At 42.9% G+C, this 20837-nt stretch overlaps 1 protein-coding gene across 1 annotated transcript in view; it reads right to left on the reverse strand.

Annotated features, from left to right (window-relative positions):
- The window catches only part of DOCK1 (dedicator of cytokinesis 1), a 517745-nt gene that overhangs the window by 76259 nt on the left and 420649 nt on the right, over positions 1 to 20837 (reverse strand). The window contains exons 25-27 of the mRNA XM_033841901.2: positions 10962 to 11110; positions 1123 to 1208; positions 780 to 936 (exon numbers count right to left, since the gene is read on the reverse strand). Of these exons, the coding sequence (XP_033697792.1) occupies positions 780 to 936; positions 1123 to 1208; positions 10962 to 11110 (392 nt within the window). The remainder of the gene's footprint in view (positions 1 to 779; positions 937 to 1122; positions 1209 to 10961; positions 11111 to 20837) is intronic.

Raw genomic sequence — 20837 nt, forward strand, 5'->3', positions numbered from 1 at the left:
CCCTCTCTTCACGTGGTCTTCTGCTCTGGGTCTCTGTCTTCTCCTTTTCTGCCTCTTATAAAAATACTTGTCATGGGCTTCCCTGGTGGCGCAGTGGTTGAGAGTCCGCCTGCCGATGCAGGGGACACGGGTTCGTGCCCCGGTCCGGGAAGATCCCACATGCCGCGGGGCGGCTGGGCCCGTGAGCCATGGCCGCTGAGCCTGCGCGTCCGGAGCCTGTGCTCCGCAACGGGAGGGGCCACAACAGTGAGAGGCCCGCGTACCGCAAAAAAAAAAAAAAGAAAAAAATACTTGTCATCAGATATAGGGCCCACCTGGGTAATCCAGGACGGTCTCATCTCAAGATCTTTGACTTAATCACATCTGCGAGGAGCCTGTTTTTCCAAACAAGGTCACGTTCACAGGTTCTGAGGATGAGGATGTGTGACCTTTCAGAAACCACCATTTGACCCACTACGGGACATGTTTACAGTCCCCTAGTAATGAAACATTTAGGATCTGTAATCAGTGAGGGTGCTCCCCTGCTTACAGAATAAGATGGCTCATCATTCTGAACCAGGGGAAGAACAGCGTGAAAACACCCAGAAGGAAGACGATTTTGCTGACATGCTTAAAGCAGATACGCAAACAGTTCTTCCTTCCTCCTTCCCTCCCACAGCCAAGGAAACAGGCTGTGTCCTGCTCTGCAAAGCTCTGTGGCCACAGCTTTCACAAGGCTTTGAACTTCTGGTTCAATCTCCGGCTTCCTGGGAAGACCGGGTATTTAACTTTTCACTCACCAGCACGTTGACAGTGCAGCTCATGCGATTTTCTTTGTTCTCATCATGCATGATGGTCCTGTAATCCAGAAGTCTTTCCATCAGGTGCACGACGAGCTTCACAAAAGTTTCTCCCGTCTTGGCGAGGTACTTGTGCTTCCTGCAGTGCTCTAAGAGACTGAAAAATAATCACACACACCTTGTTAATCACACTCAGCAAAAGAAACTTGACTTAGGTGCAATTTAAAATATTTTCCATTATTAACACTTTTTAATTATTTCTGGGCTACAGAGTTCATTGTCGTCTAATTACAGTCTCTCTGTCTCTATTCTGACATAAATCCCACTGTTAATCAACACTTACATTTTATCAAATAACACTTTGTACTGCTCATCGCCTCTACCTCCTTCCACTTCATGATCCAGCTTGGTGATGATCTCATTTTCAAACTATAATTAAACAGAGAAAGCGTAAATGATCAGCATGGTGGATATTTCATCTCGTGACTTGAGCGTCAATAATACATAAATCGCCGACAGACCATCATCGGAGAGTTGCCCTACACCTCTGAAGCCTGATCTCATTTAAGAGCTGTCCTTCCTGAACTCCTGGCGGTTTCTGATGAGCCCCTGTCACAGAGGGAATCTTTCATTTCCTTCCCTGGTTAATGAAGCCTCGATGCATATTCTGATCACAGGAGAAAGAGCCAGAGAAAGACAGACAAGGAAACTGTAGGGAAGAAAAATCAAGGAGCAACATGAAAACACATCCCAAACGGCATCTTTATGAACAAGTAACGGTTAAAATAGCTCCTTGGTTCTTGGAAAAGAACAGATGCTGTGTCACTTGCCCGCAGAGTTCTCTGCAATCTGAAAACAGGGAAAGGGCCACTTCCCTGCCACTCCTTGTTGGATCCCAGCGAAACATCTCACCCTGGGTGAGAAACAGAATAAAAAGCAAGAGGGGCAATGCCTTTCAGACAGACCAGCAGGCACCTCAAAAAGGTCCAGCCCAAGCCTTTCCTCGAATTCCCCAAAGCTTCTGATGAGACTTCCGGAATATCATGGTGGGAAAGGATCCTCACAACTGATGGTCTCTCTGTCTCATGCTTTCAGGAAAACTCTAAATTCTGGAGAAGAGAGACTCTCTAAAATGTTTTCACAGAGGTCATGGACCCCATGGCCGATCAGGCTGGAAATAACTACTGCAATAATGATGGACATGCATCCCCAACCTCGCTGCCCAGTCCCCCATCCCTGGCAGAATTCAGAGCCACCTCGGTACTGGGACTCTGGCCAGGTGAGTGCCCCTGTTGCAAGGGGGTCCTGCAGTTACTCATGGATGTGGGCCTGGTAGGAAGAAGGGGCTGCAAGAGCTTTAGTTCCCTAGAGATGGAGGGACCCACACTGAACCGAAAGAAGATGGGCAAAGGAGGAACTGAAGGAAACAACAGCTGAATTCAGGGTTCACAAAGCAAGCAGACCATGGCATGTATGCAAGGGTCTCTGGGATCCCTTTTTTTAAAAGATTTTATGGATGCATAGTTGATTTACAATGTTGTGTTAATTTCTGCTGTACAGCAAAGTGACTCAGTCATACATATATATATATATATTCTTTTTCATATTCTTTTCCATGATGGTTTATCACAGGATATTGAATATAGTTCCCCGTACTATACAGTAGGACCTTTTCGTTTATCCATTCTCTATATAATAGTTTGCGTCTGCTAATCCCACACTCCCAATCCTTCCCTCCCCCACCCCTCTCAAGTCTGTTCTCTATGTCTATGAGTCTGTTTCTGTTTCGTAGATAGGTTCATTTGTGTCATATTTTAGATTCCACACACAAGTGATATTAGATGGTATTTGTCTTTCTCTTTCTGACTTATTTCACTTTGTATGATCATCTCTAGTGGGATCCCTGTGAAATACATGCTCAGACGTTGCTTCCCCAGGCAACTATTACTCGGATCCCTTAAGGATTTAGGCTGCGTGAGAGAAAGAATTTTCTTCTCTCTTGGTCACTGCTGTATACCCAACCCCCAGGACAGCACCTGAGATGGACGCTCTAATGGGGTGAATGTGCTATGTGCACATCAATATACTGGATAGAGCTGGTGTTAAACTGAAGCTGGGGAGGACTGAACAGGGCCCCAAAGGAGTGGGCCAGTAGGTTGCTAAGACACAACCTGTTCTCTTGGCCACACAAGCCAAGTGGTGAACACATTCATCGAAGTGCTTGTAACAGGTCCACCAGGCACCGTCTACTGCACTGGGGACCCAGGGCACAGCTGCTGCAGTGTCAGCTGGTTGTGGACCCTGGGAAGCAGAAGGCAAGGGGGCTGGTGAGACCCAAGGAGGGGCCTCAGAGCGTGACCTTGATTGGGGCACGCTGCCTGAAGCCACAATTTCATCACGCTACAGATGAAACAGAGGCTTAAAGCAGGACTGGAGAGAAGTATTGATTCTTGCTTGACATCAAGGACTCAGCAACATCACAAAAACTAGGACTTCAGTGAATCGCTGCAATTCTCTGCTCCGTTGTCTCCTCCCCCAAATAAACACCCTCTTTGATTCTGTTGGGCTTATGTTCAGGGATTTTAGGAACAGAGAAAAAAAATCATAGTTCTATTGAAGAAGAAAGCATGAGTTGCTTTCTTTTTGTTCACCTGAGGTCTCATGATAAGGACTTTTACTATATAATAACAACCTTTGGATACTAACCCACTATTACTCTGTTCCTTACAGAAAAAAATTCTGCAAAAGGCGGTTCTTCTTGGAAACTAGCACAAGAGAGATGGCTTGCCACTAGACCAAACGTTGGCAGCCCCATCTCCCATGATGGGAATGCCAAATATTAAGTGGTGAGTGCTGATTCTTCAGAAGAAATAATCGAGAGACAAAATAAGACTAAATTTAATTAAAACATATGATTCCATTCCACACACGTTTAAGGAGCATACAACAAAGAAGGCTTAGAGAATGAAGAAAAAAACATACCTTATCCTAACACTGGCAAGCACACACTGGCGTTTCAAACTGCTCATCTCTAGTTAATCAGACGGTATTTGCATTGGGAGGCTCTACTTTCTGGAAATGGCATGTTTTCTCTGCTTCCACACAAACCTCACTGTCACAAACAAGGGCAATAAAGGAAGCTCCAGCTCCTTAAAGTATACGCTGCTTATCAAATTTTGACTGATGAATTTAACGTTTTCTAAAAAGAGCGGATGAATGATAAGTAAATCAGAAGAACACAGCTGATTCTAATTTTACTAACCTCTAGTCTAAACTCTGTAATTTGCACAAACACCTGGCAACTCTACTCGGTTTATCAGCAAGGATTCAATTCCACAGATCTGCAGCCAGCCTCGAATTCTAGGGCCCTCGTTAATTTTTACAGAATACACTAGAATCAGTTTGCTCCTGTGCTGTGAACTGTTATCATAATCAGGATTAAATGATCCTGTCCAAATAAATTGGAGAAAGTAACTCTGCTGAGAGAGGAGAGCTGGTTTTATAAAAATTATGCTTATTATCTTACTTGTAAATGCATGGTGTCTGCTAATTTGCAAAAGGATTCTCTATGGTTAGGATAAAATTAGCAAGGGTTTACTGTGTTGCTCAAAAGGTAGCAGAGGCTCAGTCATGTGATAAGCAAAATCATTATCTTTTCTTCTCTTTTCTGAAACACTAATATTGCTTCGAAAAGATCCACAGGGTGTCCAACTTAAAATATTGAGCAGAGCGTCTCTAAGCATCTGATACCAGCAGCCCTCTGAGAATATGAAACACAAGAGGCCACGTAGATAGGGCTTTTCAGAAGGTTGCTATTAAGCTGAACACAGCGGAGGATGTCTGGGTCAGGGGTGGAGGGAGCCATGCTCTCAGGGGTAATGTACTAACATCATCGTTAATTCAATTAACTTAGAACCATTGCTTTCACCACTCAGTGCCACTGTGAACCATGGGTTATTGGCTCCAATTTAGGAGATCATGGGGTGAAGGGTCTCAGCAGTGGATAATCCAAAAGCCAGTTCTCCTTGGTTTGGAATTGCATCATTTCTGTTGGGGCTTAGATTTACCATTCTTGCTACAATGCATTTATAAGCGTATAACAACCAGGCTTGCATTCTTCAGGCATCCAGGGACACATTTACAGAAGAGATCTGGGGTTATGTCAGAGCAAGGGAGGCCCAGGATGGAAAGGTTTGCACAAATAACTCACCACATGGGTAAAGCGCTTAGAGGTTACCAAGAGCTGGGAGAAAGCTGAGCTCTAGGACCGCGGTCAGCTTAGTGCATTAGCGAAAGGGTTTCTTTCGCAACCCTTTATTCATAACCCTAAATAATAACCTAAATAACCCTAAATTATTCGCAAATAATCCTGGGTGCAGGAATGCTTCCTTTTATTGCGCTTTGCATTACTGTGTCTTTTAGAAATTGAAGGTTTGTGCATTGAGCAAGTCTACTGGTGCCCTTTTTCAAACAGCCTTTGCTCACTTTGTGTCTCTATGTCGTATTTTGGTAATTCTTGCAATATTTCAAACCCTCCAGCAGCCTTTACAGCTAGCTGAAGGCTCAGATGATGCTTAGCATTTTTCAGCAATAAAGTAGTTTTTAAATTTTAGCAATGAAGTATTTTTAATTAAAGTATTGCTTTTTTAGACATAATACTATTGCACACTTAAGAGACTACAGGATAGCGCAAACAACTTTTATATGCACTGGGAAACCAAAAACTTCATGTGATTCGCTTTACTGAGATTTCCCTTTATTGCAGTGGTCTGGAACCAAACCTACAATATCTCCTGGGTCTGCCTGTATGGGTGCACTTTGCCCTACTCTCTGTTTTTTAAGAAAACCTTCTCACAAGGTTCTGGAGGTAGGACCATGGTTTATACCACCCCGTAGTATTAGAGAGATCGGGAAATTAGATGCTCTTTGGTTCTGCACCCCCCGTTGGAATTGTCCAATCCAACAGCACTGCAGAACCATGCCCTTCTCTTTAGCATCACTGGAGGGGCTGCGGGGGAGAAAGGCAATGAACTGTGTCTGTGTGGATCACATGGCCAAGAAGAGGGCACTGGCCTGGCAGAGAGCAGCCTGGTTCTCTGACACCTGTGGGGCTCCGGGCTCACATGCTGACACCCGAAATGTAACTGATCCCCCCAAATCTATCACTCAGCCTTTAATCCTTGTGCTCAGACACACTAGTATTTTGATGTATATTGCATTCCTCTTGCTTAACCACTCTGTAAACTTAATTACACACTTAATTAATCTCTGGCACTCCATATCCCATATTCTAAAATCCCCACATCCTTCTACGTCTAACAAGCGGGCAGCTCAGTGACCTTGAAGCTTTTGTGAAATACTCAGGAGCCTAGAGGTCCCAAGCCCTAGACCTGCAGCAGCCTGGCAGGGGAACTGGCTGCTACACCTGGCAACACCTCGGACAGGTGTAGCTGTGCCCCACTGCTATACAACCCAGACCGAGGATTGACTTTAGGGCTGTATCCACTGACAGTGGACTCCAGGAACAAGTCTGCACAGTAAGTCCTGTTGGTTAGAGATTATGGGAGTCTAGGCATCTCTTTGCTGGAGAGCTTTTCTAATAGGATTCAATGTCATCAGAACTCTGAGTCCAGGGTATTATTTTCCATGATCTCTTGGACCACTTTTGGGTCTGGGGTTCAGTGAAATAAAAGTATAATTCTTGGGCCATATTTCCCCTCTAATCATCCAAAATGACAGAATCAAGTATTATTTTTTAAATGAAAGCAAAAACAAACCAATCAACAAAATCCTAATGAACTGAAGAATAAACAAGATAAGATATGGGGATATATGTATATGTATAGCTGATTCACTCTGTTATAAAGCAGAAACGAACACACCATTGTAAAGCAATTATACTCCAATAAAGATGTTTATAAAAAAGAATAAACAAGATAAAATCACCACCAAACTTATTCACATTCATGTTACCGTTCAAAATATATTGGCTTTGCCACCAAGTGGTGGAAGCTGTCAGCATCCACTTGGGTTATTCAATTATTTGCTTAAGGTTACCAGCCTGGGTAGTGGGAAGAGATTATTCAAACAGGAACTCGGGAACATTGCAGAACAAAGATTACTCACATTCTAATATTTTTACAACTAAATAGGAATTTCTGGAAGTTGTGGAGCATTTTGCTGACCCTCACGAAGATGACAGAAAATAGCTCCATGACTGAAAATATTACTTTGCCGTGGAGCCTTTTCCATCCCATTTTCATGAATGGTCTAAGAGCCCAAATAGTCATTTGCTGCAATTCTCAGCTGTTAGTTCTATATTTTCCAAAGACATAACAAATGCATTGCTTTAAAAAGGTGCTAGGAGAGAATTTAAAGGTATGCTTTTCCTCTGAAGGAAAACCCAGAGAGGCTAAGACTCAGAATGGTACTCATCTGGGGGCAGGGATCTCAGTGAGATGGGGGAAGCGTTAGTTAAGGCCCATCTTGGGGCTCCATGTCCACTGGATGATGTAAGAGGCCCTAAGACAAGGATGACCCCAAACCTCTCCGTGCTAGCTGGGCAGATCCTGAAATCTTCACACATAAGGTCTCTCCTTTGGAAAAAACCAAACCAAAACAAAACAAAAAACCCCCCAAGATTTCCCAAGGTCCTCAGTTTCAGGCTAATCACGCTACTCTGGGATCTCTGGGATTGGGGTAGGGTAGGGTGGGGACGGGGGACAGTGGCTGACAGTGAACACACCTGCAGGGATGACTTGAAGATCGGACGCATGCCAAGGAAAGCGAGAAGAGAATGTATCCACTGGGACTAATGCACTGGAGGGAAGCAGTGGGAGAAGCATCTGAACAGCCCCACTCTGAAAGATACAGCAAGCTCTAAGAAAGCAAGGCTACGCCACATGTTCAAAACACTAAAGTTCTGTAAAAATGAAAAACCTTAATCTTCCCCTAACTCCATTAGGTTTGCACATCTGCTATGAAGGCAGAGCCAATTTAAGCCTTGTTCACGTGACTAATAAGGTTAGATGATTGAACTGGTGGCGGATTAAACAGCGGCCAGTCAGCTCCATCCTAGGAGCTCCCTGGATGGAGGCGGGGAAGGCTGTGCCCTGCTGGTCTGTGCACGTGCAGCTGCACACGTTCACCAACATCACGGACGAGGAACAGAGGGCGTGCCTTGTGCTTCAGGAGAGCAGCCGCTGGAGGATGAGAGCTGAACCGAGAACAGAAAGGAGTCAGAAAAGATACAGCAAGTCGAGAGACAAATGCTGTGGTCCAGGAGAGCCCTGGGATAGGGGGTGAGGGGAGCAGACGGACACCGGGGATGAGACAGAGGAAGAACCCACAAGTCATTGCAACCCACCATGGAGGCCAAGAGAGCAAGCCAAGGCCAGGCCAGTGGGACTGGACCCGTGAACCAGATGACAAGGAGCCAGGCAGAAATGGGGATGATGGGGCAGCAGCAGAGCTGGGAAGGATGACGTCACGTGGCATCCACGTGGCCTCCCGCGGGAGGCTGAGATAGGTCAGTAGAAAAATTGAGATGTCCCAACGAAAAGGAAAGTGATCATTTCGCAATTCACCAGAACACATTAATGTGGCAGAGAGATTTTTTTCACAAGTTTTCGTTTTTCTGCCTTGCTTTTTACCTTCGAGGTGTCCTACCACCTGTCTGTGAGGGTACGAGCAGATGACAACACAAGGAACGAACGGCCAAGGATTCTTCACCAAAAACTCGAGCAGCTGTTTACACTTAGCCCGAATGTGTTCTCTTTTTTTGTGGACCTTTGTCTTCATGTTTGTGTTTTTATTTACACATGTCCAAGTGAGGCATGTTTTAGGCTAAGGAAGTTGTGGTGGTGGAATTAAATGGGTGTAATTACTTCATGGTACGACTTAACCATTTGGTTTTCTGGAAAGATGTCTCATGATGTTGGGACAGATTCTGAAGCCACTACTCGGCACACAGTGTTGAGAATGGAGGCAAAAATGCCGTGACTCTTGTCTACTTTGGGCCGTTTACTGATAAACCTGAGAACTCTGTGAACTGGAGAAAATGAAGCACGTGTGCAGAAGACGGTTATAAGACATTTTAAAACTATGGTGAAACAGGAGTGAGACAATGAATGGGAGGATGAGAACAATTCAGAAACCAAACTCCCAATTCCAACGGCCCTTATTTTGACCCAAAGACTCCTTGAAAGAATCACAAATGACATAATGTTTTAAAGGTTTTTGATCTTGTATTTCCGGGCTAGTAGCATTTATCTATATAAATACATTTTTCTCCTTTACCTGATTCTTTAATTTAATAGCATCTTTCCATAAGGTCCTCCTTTGAGGCTTGATTCATACAAAATTCAAAACATCTGATGCATCTGCAGCCTAGGGAAGAGCATTTTAAATTACAGTTCCTAGTTCTGGTGAGTTGGCAGTGAGACGGGGCCATGATTTTGTGCCGGTGGCAGTAGGGAGGGGTCACATCTTGTGGCAATAAGATCAATTGGCAGTAATGTCAAAAGTCACACGAAATATTTTGAATCAGCAATTGCATTTTTGAGACTGTACAACAGGAAAACTTTCAAAAGAATTCAAGCTACATGCATGATTATGTTCACTGCATTGTTTATTCATAGTAGTGAATACAACCTAAATGCCCCACTAAAGGGGATGGATCAGAAAGGATGAGGTCACTCATTCTATGAAATGTTACACCATCCTCGAAATCATGGTAACTACGCTGCGGTCGAGGAAAATGTCCTTGATATATTGACAAACAAGAAGAACAACGTTAACAAAGAGGGGACAGTGTTTACGACGTGATACCTCACGTGTACAAAGGCTGACAGTGAACCAGACAGACCAAACCAAGCCAGCTGCTCTTTCAAAATAGTCTAATTTTACAAATAAATAAATGTAAGGAAATCTTCCTCACCCAAAAGGAAGAAAGAAAGAAGGAAGGAAGGAAGGGTGGGCTTTATGGGTTTGATTCTATATCTTACAACAGCTCTTTCGAATAGATTCTATTTCACACCAATTTTACAGCTCTGAGCTGGAGACATACAGATGGTCAGTGATTTGCTCAAGACCCAGGTGGTTCCTGACTGAGCAGGGCTTTAGGATCTACCCAGACCTCAGCGTCTGAATGCCATGCTTACAGACGGGGCTTCTTTGGGCTTTGTATCTGTCTCTTGTTCTGGGAAATAGTAAAATTGCTCTTCGTGGCTACTAGCTTCATGCAATAATGACAAAGAATGACCAATTAAAGCCTATAAACTACTCAGAGTTTCTGAAACTGGAAAGTACAAAAGTGAGGAAGGAAAACCTACTCTTGAAATATTAGATCTCACTAAAATCATGTTACCTTGATTGACGCAGTTTTGATTTCCATTCACTATAGGAATTTCTCTCTAAATTCCTCAAAAATTTATGTAAAATGCTTAGTACATCAACTCCCCTGAATCACTATAATATTTTAAGAGGTAGTTTTCAATTTAGAGGACCTCCTATCTCTGGCTTTTTCTCTTGCCTCCTGCAAAGCATCAGTACACAAAGGAGAAATCCATTGTATGTGCATGTGTGTGGGCTTGTGCGTACCCACCCAGGAATCCATAAACACCACACTTTTCCAGGGAAGGAGATTTTGTTCCTTTTCACATATCAATTATTCAGATTTTGTCCTTCACGTTGATACAGGATGTTTCTAGCACTTTACATACACTTTCTTTATGGAATTTTCATCAGTTCCATTGCACAGGTAAAAAGACCAAGGCACACACTTAAAATAAAGGCAAAGACTTTACACTTAAAAATAATTAACTCAGTAAGAAGCAGCCAGTCTGACAGAACACAGTAACATCTGATCAAAAGCTCCAGTGCACATACAAAGGAGGGCCAAAGAGAGAGTTTTACCCAGATTAATGTGTCAGTAAATCCACTTAAAAGTAAGTAAAAGCTAAAAATGGAGAACAACGTTCTGTAAAGATGAGAGTGAGATCCTCCCTAAGAATGACAGGCTTCTTCCACAAGGAAAGTCTAGGACTTTTCTCTCTTAAGCTGTAGGGAATTATGTTTTCCATATTCAGCATGTGTAACTGGAGAACCATCTATAAGTCTCAAGGTACTCAGGCTTGTCCCCCTTTTCTCTCCAAGCCACTTACTGCACACCCACGTCCTTACCATCTGGAAGCTTCGGGTGGAATGGAATTCACACTGCATCATGTCAAAGAAGATGGGGATGGTGGCTTTGCGAAGCTCTGTCTCAGGAATCAGTGTCATTTCTAATATGGGGCCGACCATTTCTGGAATGAACTTTATCTTGTGTTGACCTTGAATAAAGAAGTGCGTTATTCAGAAGCGTTTTAAATAAAGGATTCTGAAATGAGCTTCAATGGACAGAAACAAAACTACACAGATCATTGTGATTTTGAATGCTAGGATCTTGGGAATATGTACCCATTTCTCACCTACAGGCAACAATTTTGAGTGTGCCCAGTCTTTAGTATAAGAAGTGAACTGTATTCCAAACAGTGTAAGTGAAGCTGTTAAAAAAAAAAATCTACCCAATATAAGGCCTGCAGTCATGATTTGTCTGTTACCGACGACAAATGCCATTTCACAAACAGACAATTACATCACACACATCGGGGCCTGAGCAGCTAACGGGTACCCAGTTTTGGAAAGAGCAGGGCTGGGAGATGGGACCCTTGGCATCTCATTTTATGAACAATGAACAAGAGTTGATAAAGTGAAGAGGTTAGGGCAGGTGGTCTCTTGGGCCCTTTCTGTCTGCAACATCATATGAAAAAGAGTTTACTATTTGGAACCTCTGTAAATAATGTCAAGGGATCTCTATAACGTTCCGAGTGACTGATCAGAGAAATCAAAACCAGACCTCAGGATGTGAAGCTGTGAAAATAGAAAGGATTCTGCCTTTTTTGACTATTTGATTGGATAATGCTTATTAAAATAGCTACTTTATTAATCTTATATCCCTCCTATCTTGTCCAGATAGGATTTTTAAAGCATAAGATTATAATATTCATTATGATTCACAAGGACAATAGTATATGCTTAAAACAACTTTTGAGAAAACTTTTCAGAAGTTGTTTTTAAGCACATACTTCTGCCCCATGATTAATAATGAATATTATAAAATTAGCTAACACTTACTAAGTACGACTACATGACCAGCCTCATAGAAAGAGTCTCACTGAATTCTCAACATAATTTTGTGAGACGGCTACCATTCCTCTCCTCTTTTTAAAAACCAGACCGTACTTTATTTTTTAATAGACTTTATTTTTTAGAGCAAAAGTGAGCAGAAGGTACAGAGATTTCTCCTATACCCCTGCCCCCATTATAACATCCTCCCCCAGAGGGAGTGCCATTCTGAACTCTGTTTTACAGATGAGGAAACTGTGAATTTCCCCAAACCAGCGTGCTGTTCAGTGGAAATGGTAGAGCAGGATTGGAACCCGGGTCTGTGATTCTGAAGCATCAGGTGTGTCCCCCGTGCCCGGCCTGCCGGTCACGAGATCTTTCCAGGACACTAGTCCTCTCCATCTCGTGGTAATAGAAATGATGCTGGCTGTCCACACCACTCCCTTCTCCGTGTGCTGTCGTAATAACCCAGATGCAGAGGACACTGACCTGTCATTTTATCTAGCGTTACTGGGGTATCACACTTCTAAACTTGGTGTCCCAGAAAGTAGAGACAGGATTCTTACAGGCTCCAAACCTTTTTATTTTTTTTCTTTTCTATTTCAATTATTTTGTTGGAAATCTTGGTATCACACCTCTTGAGGACTCCGCCTTCGACTCAGACACCGCTAACTCAAAATCTCCGTTTTTTCGTTTTTTGCTACCATTGTGCCTCACCCCAGCAGTGGCCTCCACAACCTGCTACGTCTAAATTCCTGAGGGCTGGGAGTGATGTGGGTGAACTTCCAGAGAACTTGAAGGGATAAAAGGCCACCAGAGGGAAGGAGCTGCTGGAAAACTCATTTCTGAAAAAAGGGGGCGTTGACCTTATGTAAGGTAATGTGATTAAATTCAGAGGCAGGTCCCATCACGGAAGTGGTCTCTTATAATTCCTGCCTTCTTAATTTCAGAAATCCTGATTTATTTTCATTTCACCCCATTACAATTTATATCTTTTTGTTTCCAACATATAATAGAAGAATGCACAAGAATTAAACGCTTGAATGAGTTATTTGTGACATTTTGTTATTAGCACTCATAATTTATCCAGAGTTAATCAATGTTACTAACATTTTTACACAATCTGGAAATACAATGGATACACTAAATAATTTCATTTTCTTTATAACTCAGCTAATGCAGATTTCTGTAAAGAGAACCATTAACCAAATTTGGCTATTATAAATAAAGACCCTTAACAAAATACATAATCCTCCTAAGTGGTCTAAATTAAAGTATTCAGAAATTTGTATTGGGTGGACACATACATAAAATGCAACCTTCAACAAGGAATCTGAATATAATTAAAATCTTATTAACCTTTACTAAATAATACTTCGACTAAGGCCCTAATATAACACGATTCTCATCGCTTCCCCAAATGCTTAATGTTTCTGAAAAGCATGTAAGTGATGCAAAGCATTCTCTTAAAAATGCTATTATATCCAGTCTCTCAGGTGACACTTTTCTTGTATTATGCCTAAAAACTGTCAAAGCCAATGTTTCAGAAAACAGATGCTGGTGACAGAGTTCTTCATCAACCACAACTGCAGCGTCACGAAGGGCTCTGTCTCTCACTGACAGCCTTTATTGTTCCAGGCTGGGAGGATTGCATAAGAGAGAAACAAGTGGTTGCGAATGCAGGGATTGGAAAAATATGTTCCAAAAACGAGGGTGTCCTCAGCTTTGATTATTACCCCTCCCATTAACACAGGACACGTTGGCTGGGGGCCAGCACTGAACTTCAGCCACAGTGATATCCCCAGGGTTTAACCTTGGAGAACCAATGAGTAAGCATTGGATACAATTCTCCAGTATTCATCGTTTTTCTTTCTTTCTTTCTTTTTTTTGGCATTTGCATTATGGATTTCCCCTGGAGCATCTGTTGTTCAAATTTAATGATGAACTCAGGTTTGGAATCAAAGGGAATCAAGGTGACTCCTGAAATGCAGGCTTCAAGAAAAAGAGGATTTACTTTCTTTTTTTCCTTTTGAGACAAAGGAAGAACAAACTAATTATCGGATCACAATGGGAATCGACGGATCACTCTGGTCACCTTGGCCAAACTCCTGGTTACCACTCCTCAATCCTTAAAAACCCACCGACAGTCTTTTCTTCTAGTGACAAAACACGGAGCTTCTTCCCTGGGAACCAGACCGCGCTGTCTCAGGGAAGCTGGCTTCTCCCCCATCAACAGCCTCCCCCTGGGTGCCTGGATGATCTCTTGACAATCATGAGTGTTCAGAAATCCGGGACCTTAAACATCGTCTAATCCCAGGAAAACCTCCATATACACAAGAGTAGACAGAGCAAAAATTTCCATCACCCAGTCAAACGGATTAGGCCCCACTGTATGTGGGTTTTAATGAAAAGCACACAATTTCTTCCAAGTCTCCAAAAATACCCATGAAGGGAATCCCTGCGTGACAAATGTCCCAGACCGAACGTGGAAGATAAAGATCTTCCTGCGAGCACATTTGTTCTGGACAGACTGGAGAGACTGCGGCTCCGGGGCGCTGTATGTAACAAACAAAATGTAAATCGAGGTGAGGAAGGCAAAAGAGAGCTCAGGTGCTCTGCAGGCTGCCGCACAGAGTCCGCTTTGATAAATAACTGAAGAGCTGAGTAAATAAGCACGTCCGCTCCCCCCGCCCCCCGCCTTTATTGGGAGAGAGTCTGCCTTTGATTTCTCCTTTCACACTCAAAATATGACAGGTTTGGGAGGAAAAAAAAAAACCCCATGCTGCTCCGTCCCATGGGGCAGCACTGTGTCTGCACTTGCATTAAACTGAGCAACACAGACCCCGGATCCTTGTTCCAGTGCTGTGCAAGGAGGTGGGTTCTGGGCCGCTCACACCACACGTATGACTGGGAAGACTCAAGAAGGAGACGGTCTCACGGCACATTTGGCTCAGGGCCTGATCCAGTGACAGGTGACTAACTGTAAGAGGATAAATATATCTGACGTCTATTTTTATTTTCTTGGTGGAGACTGCCAATATGATCTCAAACCTGAGCCCATTTGAAAAAAATGTTTTTTTGTTGTTGTTTAAAAGCTGTGTAGAAAATAGGTTGTATACATCTTAGGAAACTGAGATGTGCTCTCGTTAATTTCTAGAGTGGCATCCTCAGCAATGACGCTGGAGGGCAGGATCCAACACCTGAGATTCAGAGCAGCAAAGAAAGGGCCAGGTGGCCGGAGGTGACCCCACGGAGCTAGCCTTAGCCATTTTGAGGGGAAGCTGGGCCAGATCTTGGGAGCAGCCGACATGTTTATTTATTTTTTTTAACTTTCACACATAATTTAATTATTTTGTAAGCAAGGAACCCAATCACGTGGGTTAATGATTACTTCTTGCTGTTACCAAATCCCTGCCCTTCACTGACCACAGTCACAGTTTACATTTGCCCTCCTGGCGGCTTCTCATGCCAGAGGCAGAGGTCCTGGTAGAATGCTGCCAAACACAGACCTGCTGCATTCATCACTGTATTCCAGTCAGCAACGGACAGGGATGAGACGGGACATTTGCTCTCTTAACTGTATCCTTTATGCTGCAAATCAAAAGTCTCTGTCACTTGACTCAGACTATTTAGAACGTAATGACATAATGTCGAGAGAACCAACCATCGGAACACTGGAGGCTTCACGAGGGCCCAGAGGTGGCTTCACAGAGAAGCTCATGCTTCCCTGGGCCCATCCCACTGTCTTCCATTGAAATCGTAGACACGGAGCAAATGAGGAGGAATCAGTTTCAAACTGTGCTCGATCTCAGGGATTCCCGAGATGACCTTGAAAACACTTAGAAGAAAAAAGAAAAGAAAGAAAAGAACCCGAGTGTCTGGGGCGCCCATGTGTCAGTCCAGCCTGGGCCTGAGCTGGCTTCTGGAGGCTCCCTCTGAGCCAGGAAGTGGTCCTTCAGTTGAAGGTCAGAGCGGAGGGGAGGGTCCCGGGTGAGCTGAGCTGAGACAGCAGCTACTAATCAAACAAGAAGGACGCCTTTTAGTGTGTTAAAAACCAGTGTGAATATCTACCAGGGTGGCTGTCTCTACTTATCCTAAATGATGAGAAAAATATTACCGAGGCGTTTCGGAATGAAGCATTTGAAAACACACCTAAAAGGGTCCTTTTAGGAGAAATAGACTAGCTCACAGTTCGTACTTTAGAGGTGACACTGAACAATTCAGAAGGTGTTGTCACTCTCTCTGGAAGGGCCGGGGTGAAAGATGACCGCAGAGGGCCCTCATGCAGAGGTACATCAGGTCCCCGCTGAAAAGCCTGGCCACAGTGGGTGCAGCCCATCACTCACTGGACTCCAGCACCTAGAAGAGCCCTGGGCTCCCACTTGTCCAGCCGAGAATGACTCCCTCCATGCCATTTCTCTGAACGTCCCTGCCCGCCCTCACCTGCCCCTCCCTCGGAATGGGGCTACAGACAGAACCTTCCTGGCAGGAGTCCCACAGTGTCTGACCTGCCAGGAAACGTGAGAGATGAAGCTGTCAGGGTAGGATCAATTAAAATGAATCATGAACGGTTCTAGGAGGCTTAGCATTTCACTACCGAGATCACCATATATATATAAAAAGCATTATTGAGCACCATATATATAAAAAGCATTACTGAGCACCATATATATAAAAAGCATTACTGAGCACCATATATATAAAAAGCATTACTGAGCACATATAGATAAAAAGCATTACTGAGCACATATAGATAAAAAGCATTATTGAGCACCATATATGTAAAAAGCATTATTGAGCACCATGTATACAGACAGCATTACTGAGCACCATATATATAAAAAGCATTACTGAGCACCATATATATAAAAAGCATTACTGAGCACATATAGATAAAAAGCATTATTGAGCACCATATATGTAAAAAGCATTATTGAGCACCATGTATACAGACAGCATTACTGAGCACCATATATATAAAAAGCATTACTGAGCACCATATATATAAAAAGCAGTATTGAGCACCGTATATATATAAAGCATTATTGAGCTTCAGCGTTAGAAGGCTCTTGAAAACTTCCGTCCAGCCTCTGCATCTTACAGCCTAGAAAGCTGAGTGAGGGAAGCCCAGACCGACTGCGTCACGCAGCCAGGCAAGAAGTTCCACTCAAGTGGAACTCATATCCAGTCTCTTCCCTCGGAGCCCAGGGTGCCTGCTCTCTCCCCAGGGACGGCAGGAAGACCAAGGACAGGACAGTGCCAGGAAGGTTCTGTGTTGGAGATGCAGCCAGGCACTCTGACACCGAGAGACAGTACTTTGATGCTGGACGTTTCAGCTGCTGCGGCAAAGTCCCAGTGGAGAGTTTCCTTAAGGGGTCCCCAGTTGACTCCAGGACTGATGCCCACACAGCAGGTGGGGAGTGGATTCTCCTCCCAGTGAGAGCACAGGCAGAGAAGTCATCCCCACCAGCTCCTTCTCTCCACCTGGGAGCTCTCGCACTGGATTTTTATCCTGGAGAACCCAGCAGGCGCCTCATGTTAAACCAAGCTTCTTAATTTCCATGTTCTTAGTATTATCCACAGAGTATCGATTTCCCCCCCAAAGAGTTGTACATTTATTTTTCTGGATGAAGACCCATTTGAAAAAGACTCCATCCTTCATATAAATGGAAAGACAACGAATATTTGGAAATTCTCCTAACATTCCCTAGAGATGTGACAGAGCCTTCCTTCACACACTTCTGCTGACCTCCGGGCACTCAAGAAGGATTAGGAGTCAAAGGCCTCTGAGGAAACCTGGCTTCAGTTGAAAAGAAGCCGCTGTGAACGTACTGACCGCTAAGCCAAGTAGCAGGGCTGGCCCTCAGAACCCCGGCCCTGTCTGCTCAAAGGGCCATCAGGAAGGCGGTGGAGTCCAATGCCACGGCCTTCAGCGAAAACCGTGTTTAGTTTCGTCACCTCGTTTCGTTCTGCCCGAGGAACGTAGATACATCAGGGCACCTTTCCAGCCACGAAGAAAGCTATTCCAGGAGCACACAGATTGGGATACAGCTAAGGCGCCCCCGCCCTGGTGGAACAAACAAAACCCTGATGCAGTGGGGTGACTAGAGAGCAAAGTGGGCAGTGGCCTGCCTCCTTCTAGAGAAGAAAAGTCACTGGGGGATGGGGAGAGTGGAAGCCCCCCCCACAACAAACCAAGGTAGGATCTGTGTGCCGATCTGAGAGAAGGAAGGAGAGCCTGGGCAGTTCAGAGGCAGAAGCTTGCACAGGACCAGGAGTGGTGCTGAAGAGAGATGCCGGGGCACCTCAGCACAAAACCAGCTGAGGACAGGTGCCAGGAAGAGCTTCATCTCAACTAGGAGAGGCCAGGTTCACAGAGGACACATAAAGGTGGTGAGGAGACACCAAATTATAATCAGTTGTTTATTCCTTTATAAGGAACATAACCAACAGAACGACATATCATAGTGGCTAACATTTTCATAGAAAATTCCTTGTTATATTAATTAATTCACTTATAAATAAAATTGAATTAATTTCTTATCATTTTTACTTTTTTCTTGCTTACTGTAAGAATACACTTAAGATGAGATCTACCTTCTTACATCTTTACATGTACAATACAGGATCATTAACTTGAGGCACCGCGTGTACAGCAGATCTCTAAAATGTATGCATCTTGCAAAACTTCAACGTTTCATCCTTTGACCAACACCTCCCCACTGCTCCCTCAGCACACCCCTGCCCCTGGCAACCACCATCCTGCTCTCTACTCTAATGAGTTTGACTCCTTCAGAGATCTCATATGTGAGGATTCATGCAGTAACTGTCCATCTGCGACTGGCTTAGTTCACATCCAACAGTGGTCTTCAGGGTCTTCCATTTTTTTTTCATATGATGGGATTTCTTTTATTTTAAGGCTGAATAATATTTCGTTGTACATATATATACCACATTTTCTTTACCCAGTCATCTGTCGATGGGCATTTAGGTTGTTTCCGTATCTCTGTTATTGTGAATAACGCTGCAACGAACGTGGGAGTGCAGATATCCAGCTTCTGATTTTAATTCGTTAGAATACATAACCTGGAGTGAGAATGCTGGATCATAGGGTAGTTCTATTTTTATTTTATTGAGGAACCTCCATACATATCATTTTACATTCCCACCAGCTGTGTACATGAGTTCAAATTTCTCTACATCCTTGCAAACACATGATTATCTTTTATTTATTTTCTTCATAACAGCCATCCTAACAGGTGTGAGGCAATAGCTCACTGTGGTTTCTGATTTGCATTTCCCTGATGATTAATGATGTTAAACAACTTTTCATGTACTTACTGGCCATTTGTCTGTCTTCTTTGAAGAAATGTCTATTCAAGTCCTTTGACCACTTTTTAATTGGTTTATTTGTTTTTTTGCTATAGAATTGTAGGAGTTTCTTATATATTCTGGATATTAATCCCTCATCAGACATGGGGTTTGCAAATATATTCTCCCATTACTTTTCATTTTATTGTTTCCTTCCTTTGTTGTGCAAAAGCTTTTTAGTTTGATGTAGTCTACTTGTCTTTTTGGTGCCATTTCCAAGAAATCATTGTCCAGGCCAAGGTCAAAAAGCTTTTCTCCTATGGTTTCTTCTAGGAATTTTATGGTTTCAGGTCTTACATTTAAGTCTTTAGTGTGTTATGAGTTGCTTTTTGTGTATGGCTTAAGAGTCCAATTTCATTCTTTTGCAGGTGGATATCCAGTATTAACAACACTATTTGTTGTTCACAAACTACTTGTTAAAGTCATTTTCCTTTCTTCACTGTGTATTCTTGGTTTCCTGTTGAAGATCAGTTGACTGCATATGTGTGGGCTTATTTCTGAGCTCTCTCTTCTGTTTCATTGGTCTATGTCTGTCTTTATGCCAGTACCACACTGTTTTGATTTCTATAGCTTTGTAACTTATTTTGAAACCAGGAGGTATAATGCCTCCATCTTTGTTCTTCTTTCTCAGGATTGCTTTGGATATTTAGGGTCTTTTGTGTTTCCACATGATTTTTAGAATTGATTTTTCAATGTCTGTAAAACATTCCACTGGAATTTTGAAAGCGATAACAATATCAAGTCTTCCAATCCATGAACATGAGATGTCTTTACATTTATATGTGTCTCTTTAAATTTCTGTCATCAGTGTTTTGTAATTTTCAGTGTATAAGTCTTTCACCTCCTTGGTTAAGTTTATTCCTAAATATTTTATTCATTTTTATGCTACTGAAAATGGGATTGTTTTCTTAATTTATTTTACAGGCAGTGTGTATAGAAATGCAACTTTTTTTTCTATGTTGATTTTGTATCCTGCAACTTTTCTGAATTTGTTTGTTAGTTCTAACACTTTTTTGGAGGAGTCTTTAGGGTTCCCTACATATAAGATCATGTCATCTGCAAAGAGAGGTAATTTTACTTCTTCCTTTCTGATCTGGATGCCTTACTTAATTGGTCTGTCCAGACTTCCAGTACTATGTTGAATAGGAGGGGTGAGAGTGAGCATCCTGTCTTGTTTCCAATCTTAGAGAAAAACTATCAGTTTTTTACCACTGAGTATGATATTAGTTGACAATATATACCCTTAACTACGTTAAGTTACACTCCTTCTATACCTAGTTTGTGGAGTTTTTATCATGAAAGGGTTTTGAATTTTGTCCAATGATTTTTCTATATCTATTGAGATAATCTTATTATCCTTCATTCAATTAATGTAGTCTATCACTTTTATTAATTTGCATATGTTGAATCATCTTTGCATCCCAGAGATAAATCCCACTTGTTCCTGGCGTATGACCCTTTAAATGTGCTGTTGAATTCAGTTTGCTAGTATTTGGTTGAGGATTTTTGCATCTGTGTTCA

The sequence above is a fragment of the Tursiops truncatus genome, chromosome 16, assembly GCF_011762595.2.
Source record: "Tursiops truncatus isolate mTurTru1 chromosome 16, mTurTru1.mat.Y, whole genome shotgun sequence".
NCBI lineage: Eukaryota > Metazoa > Chordata > Mammalia > Artiodactyla > Delphinidae > Tursiops > Tursiops truncatus.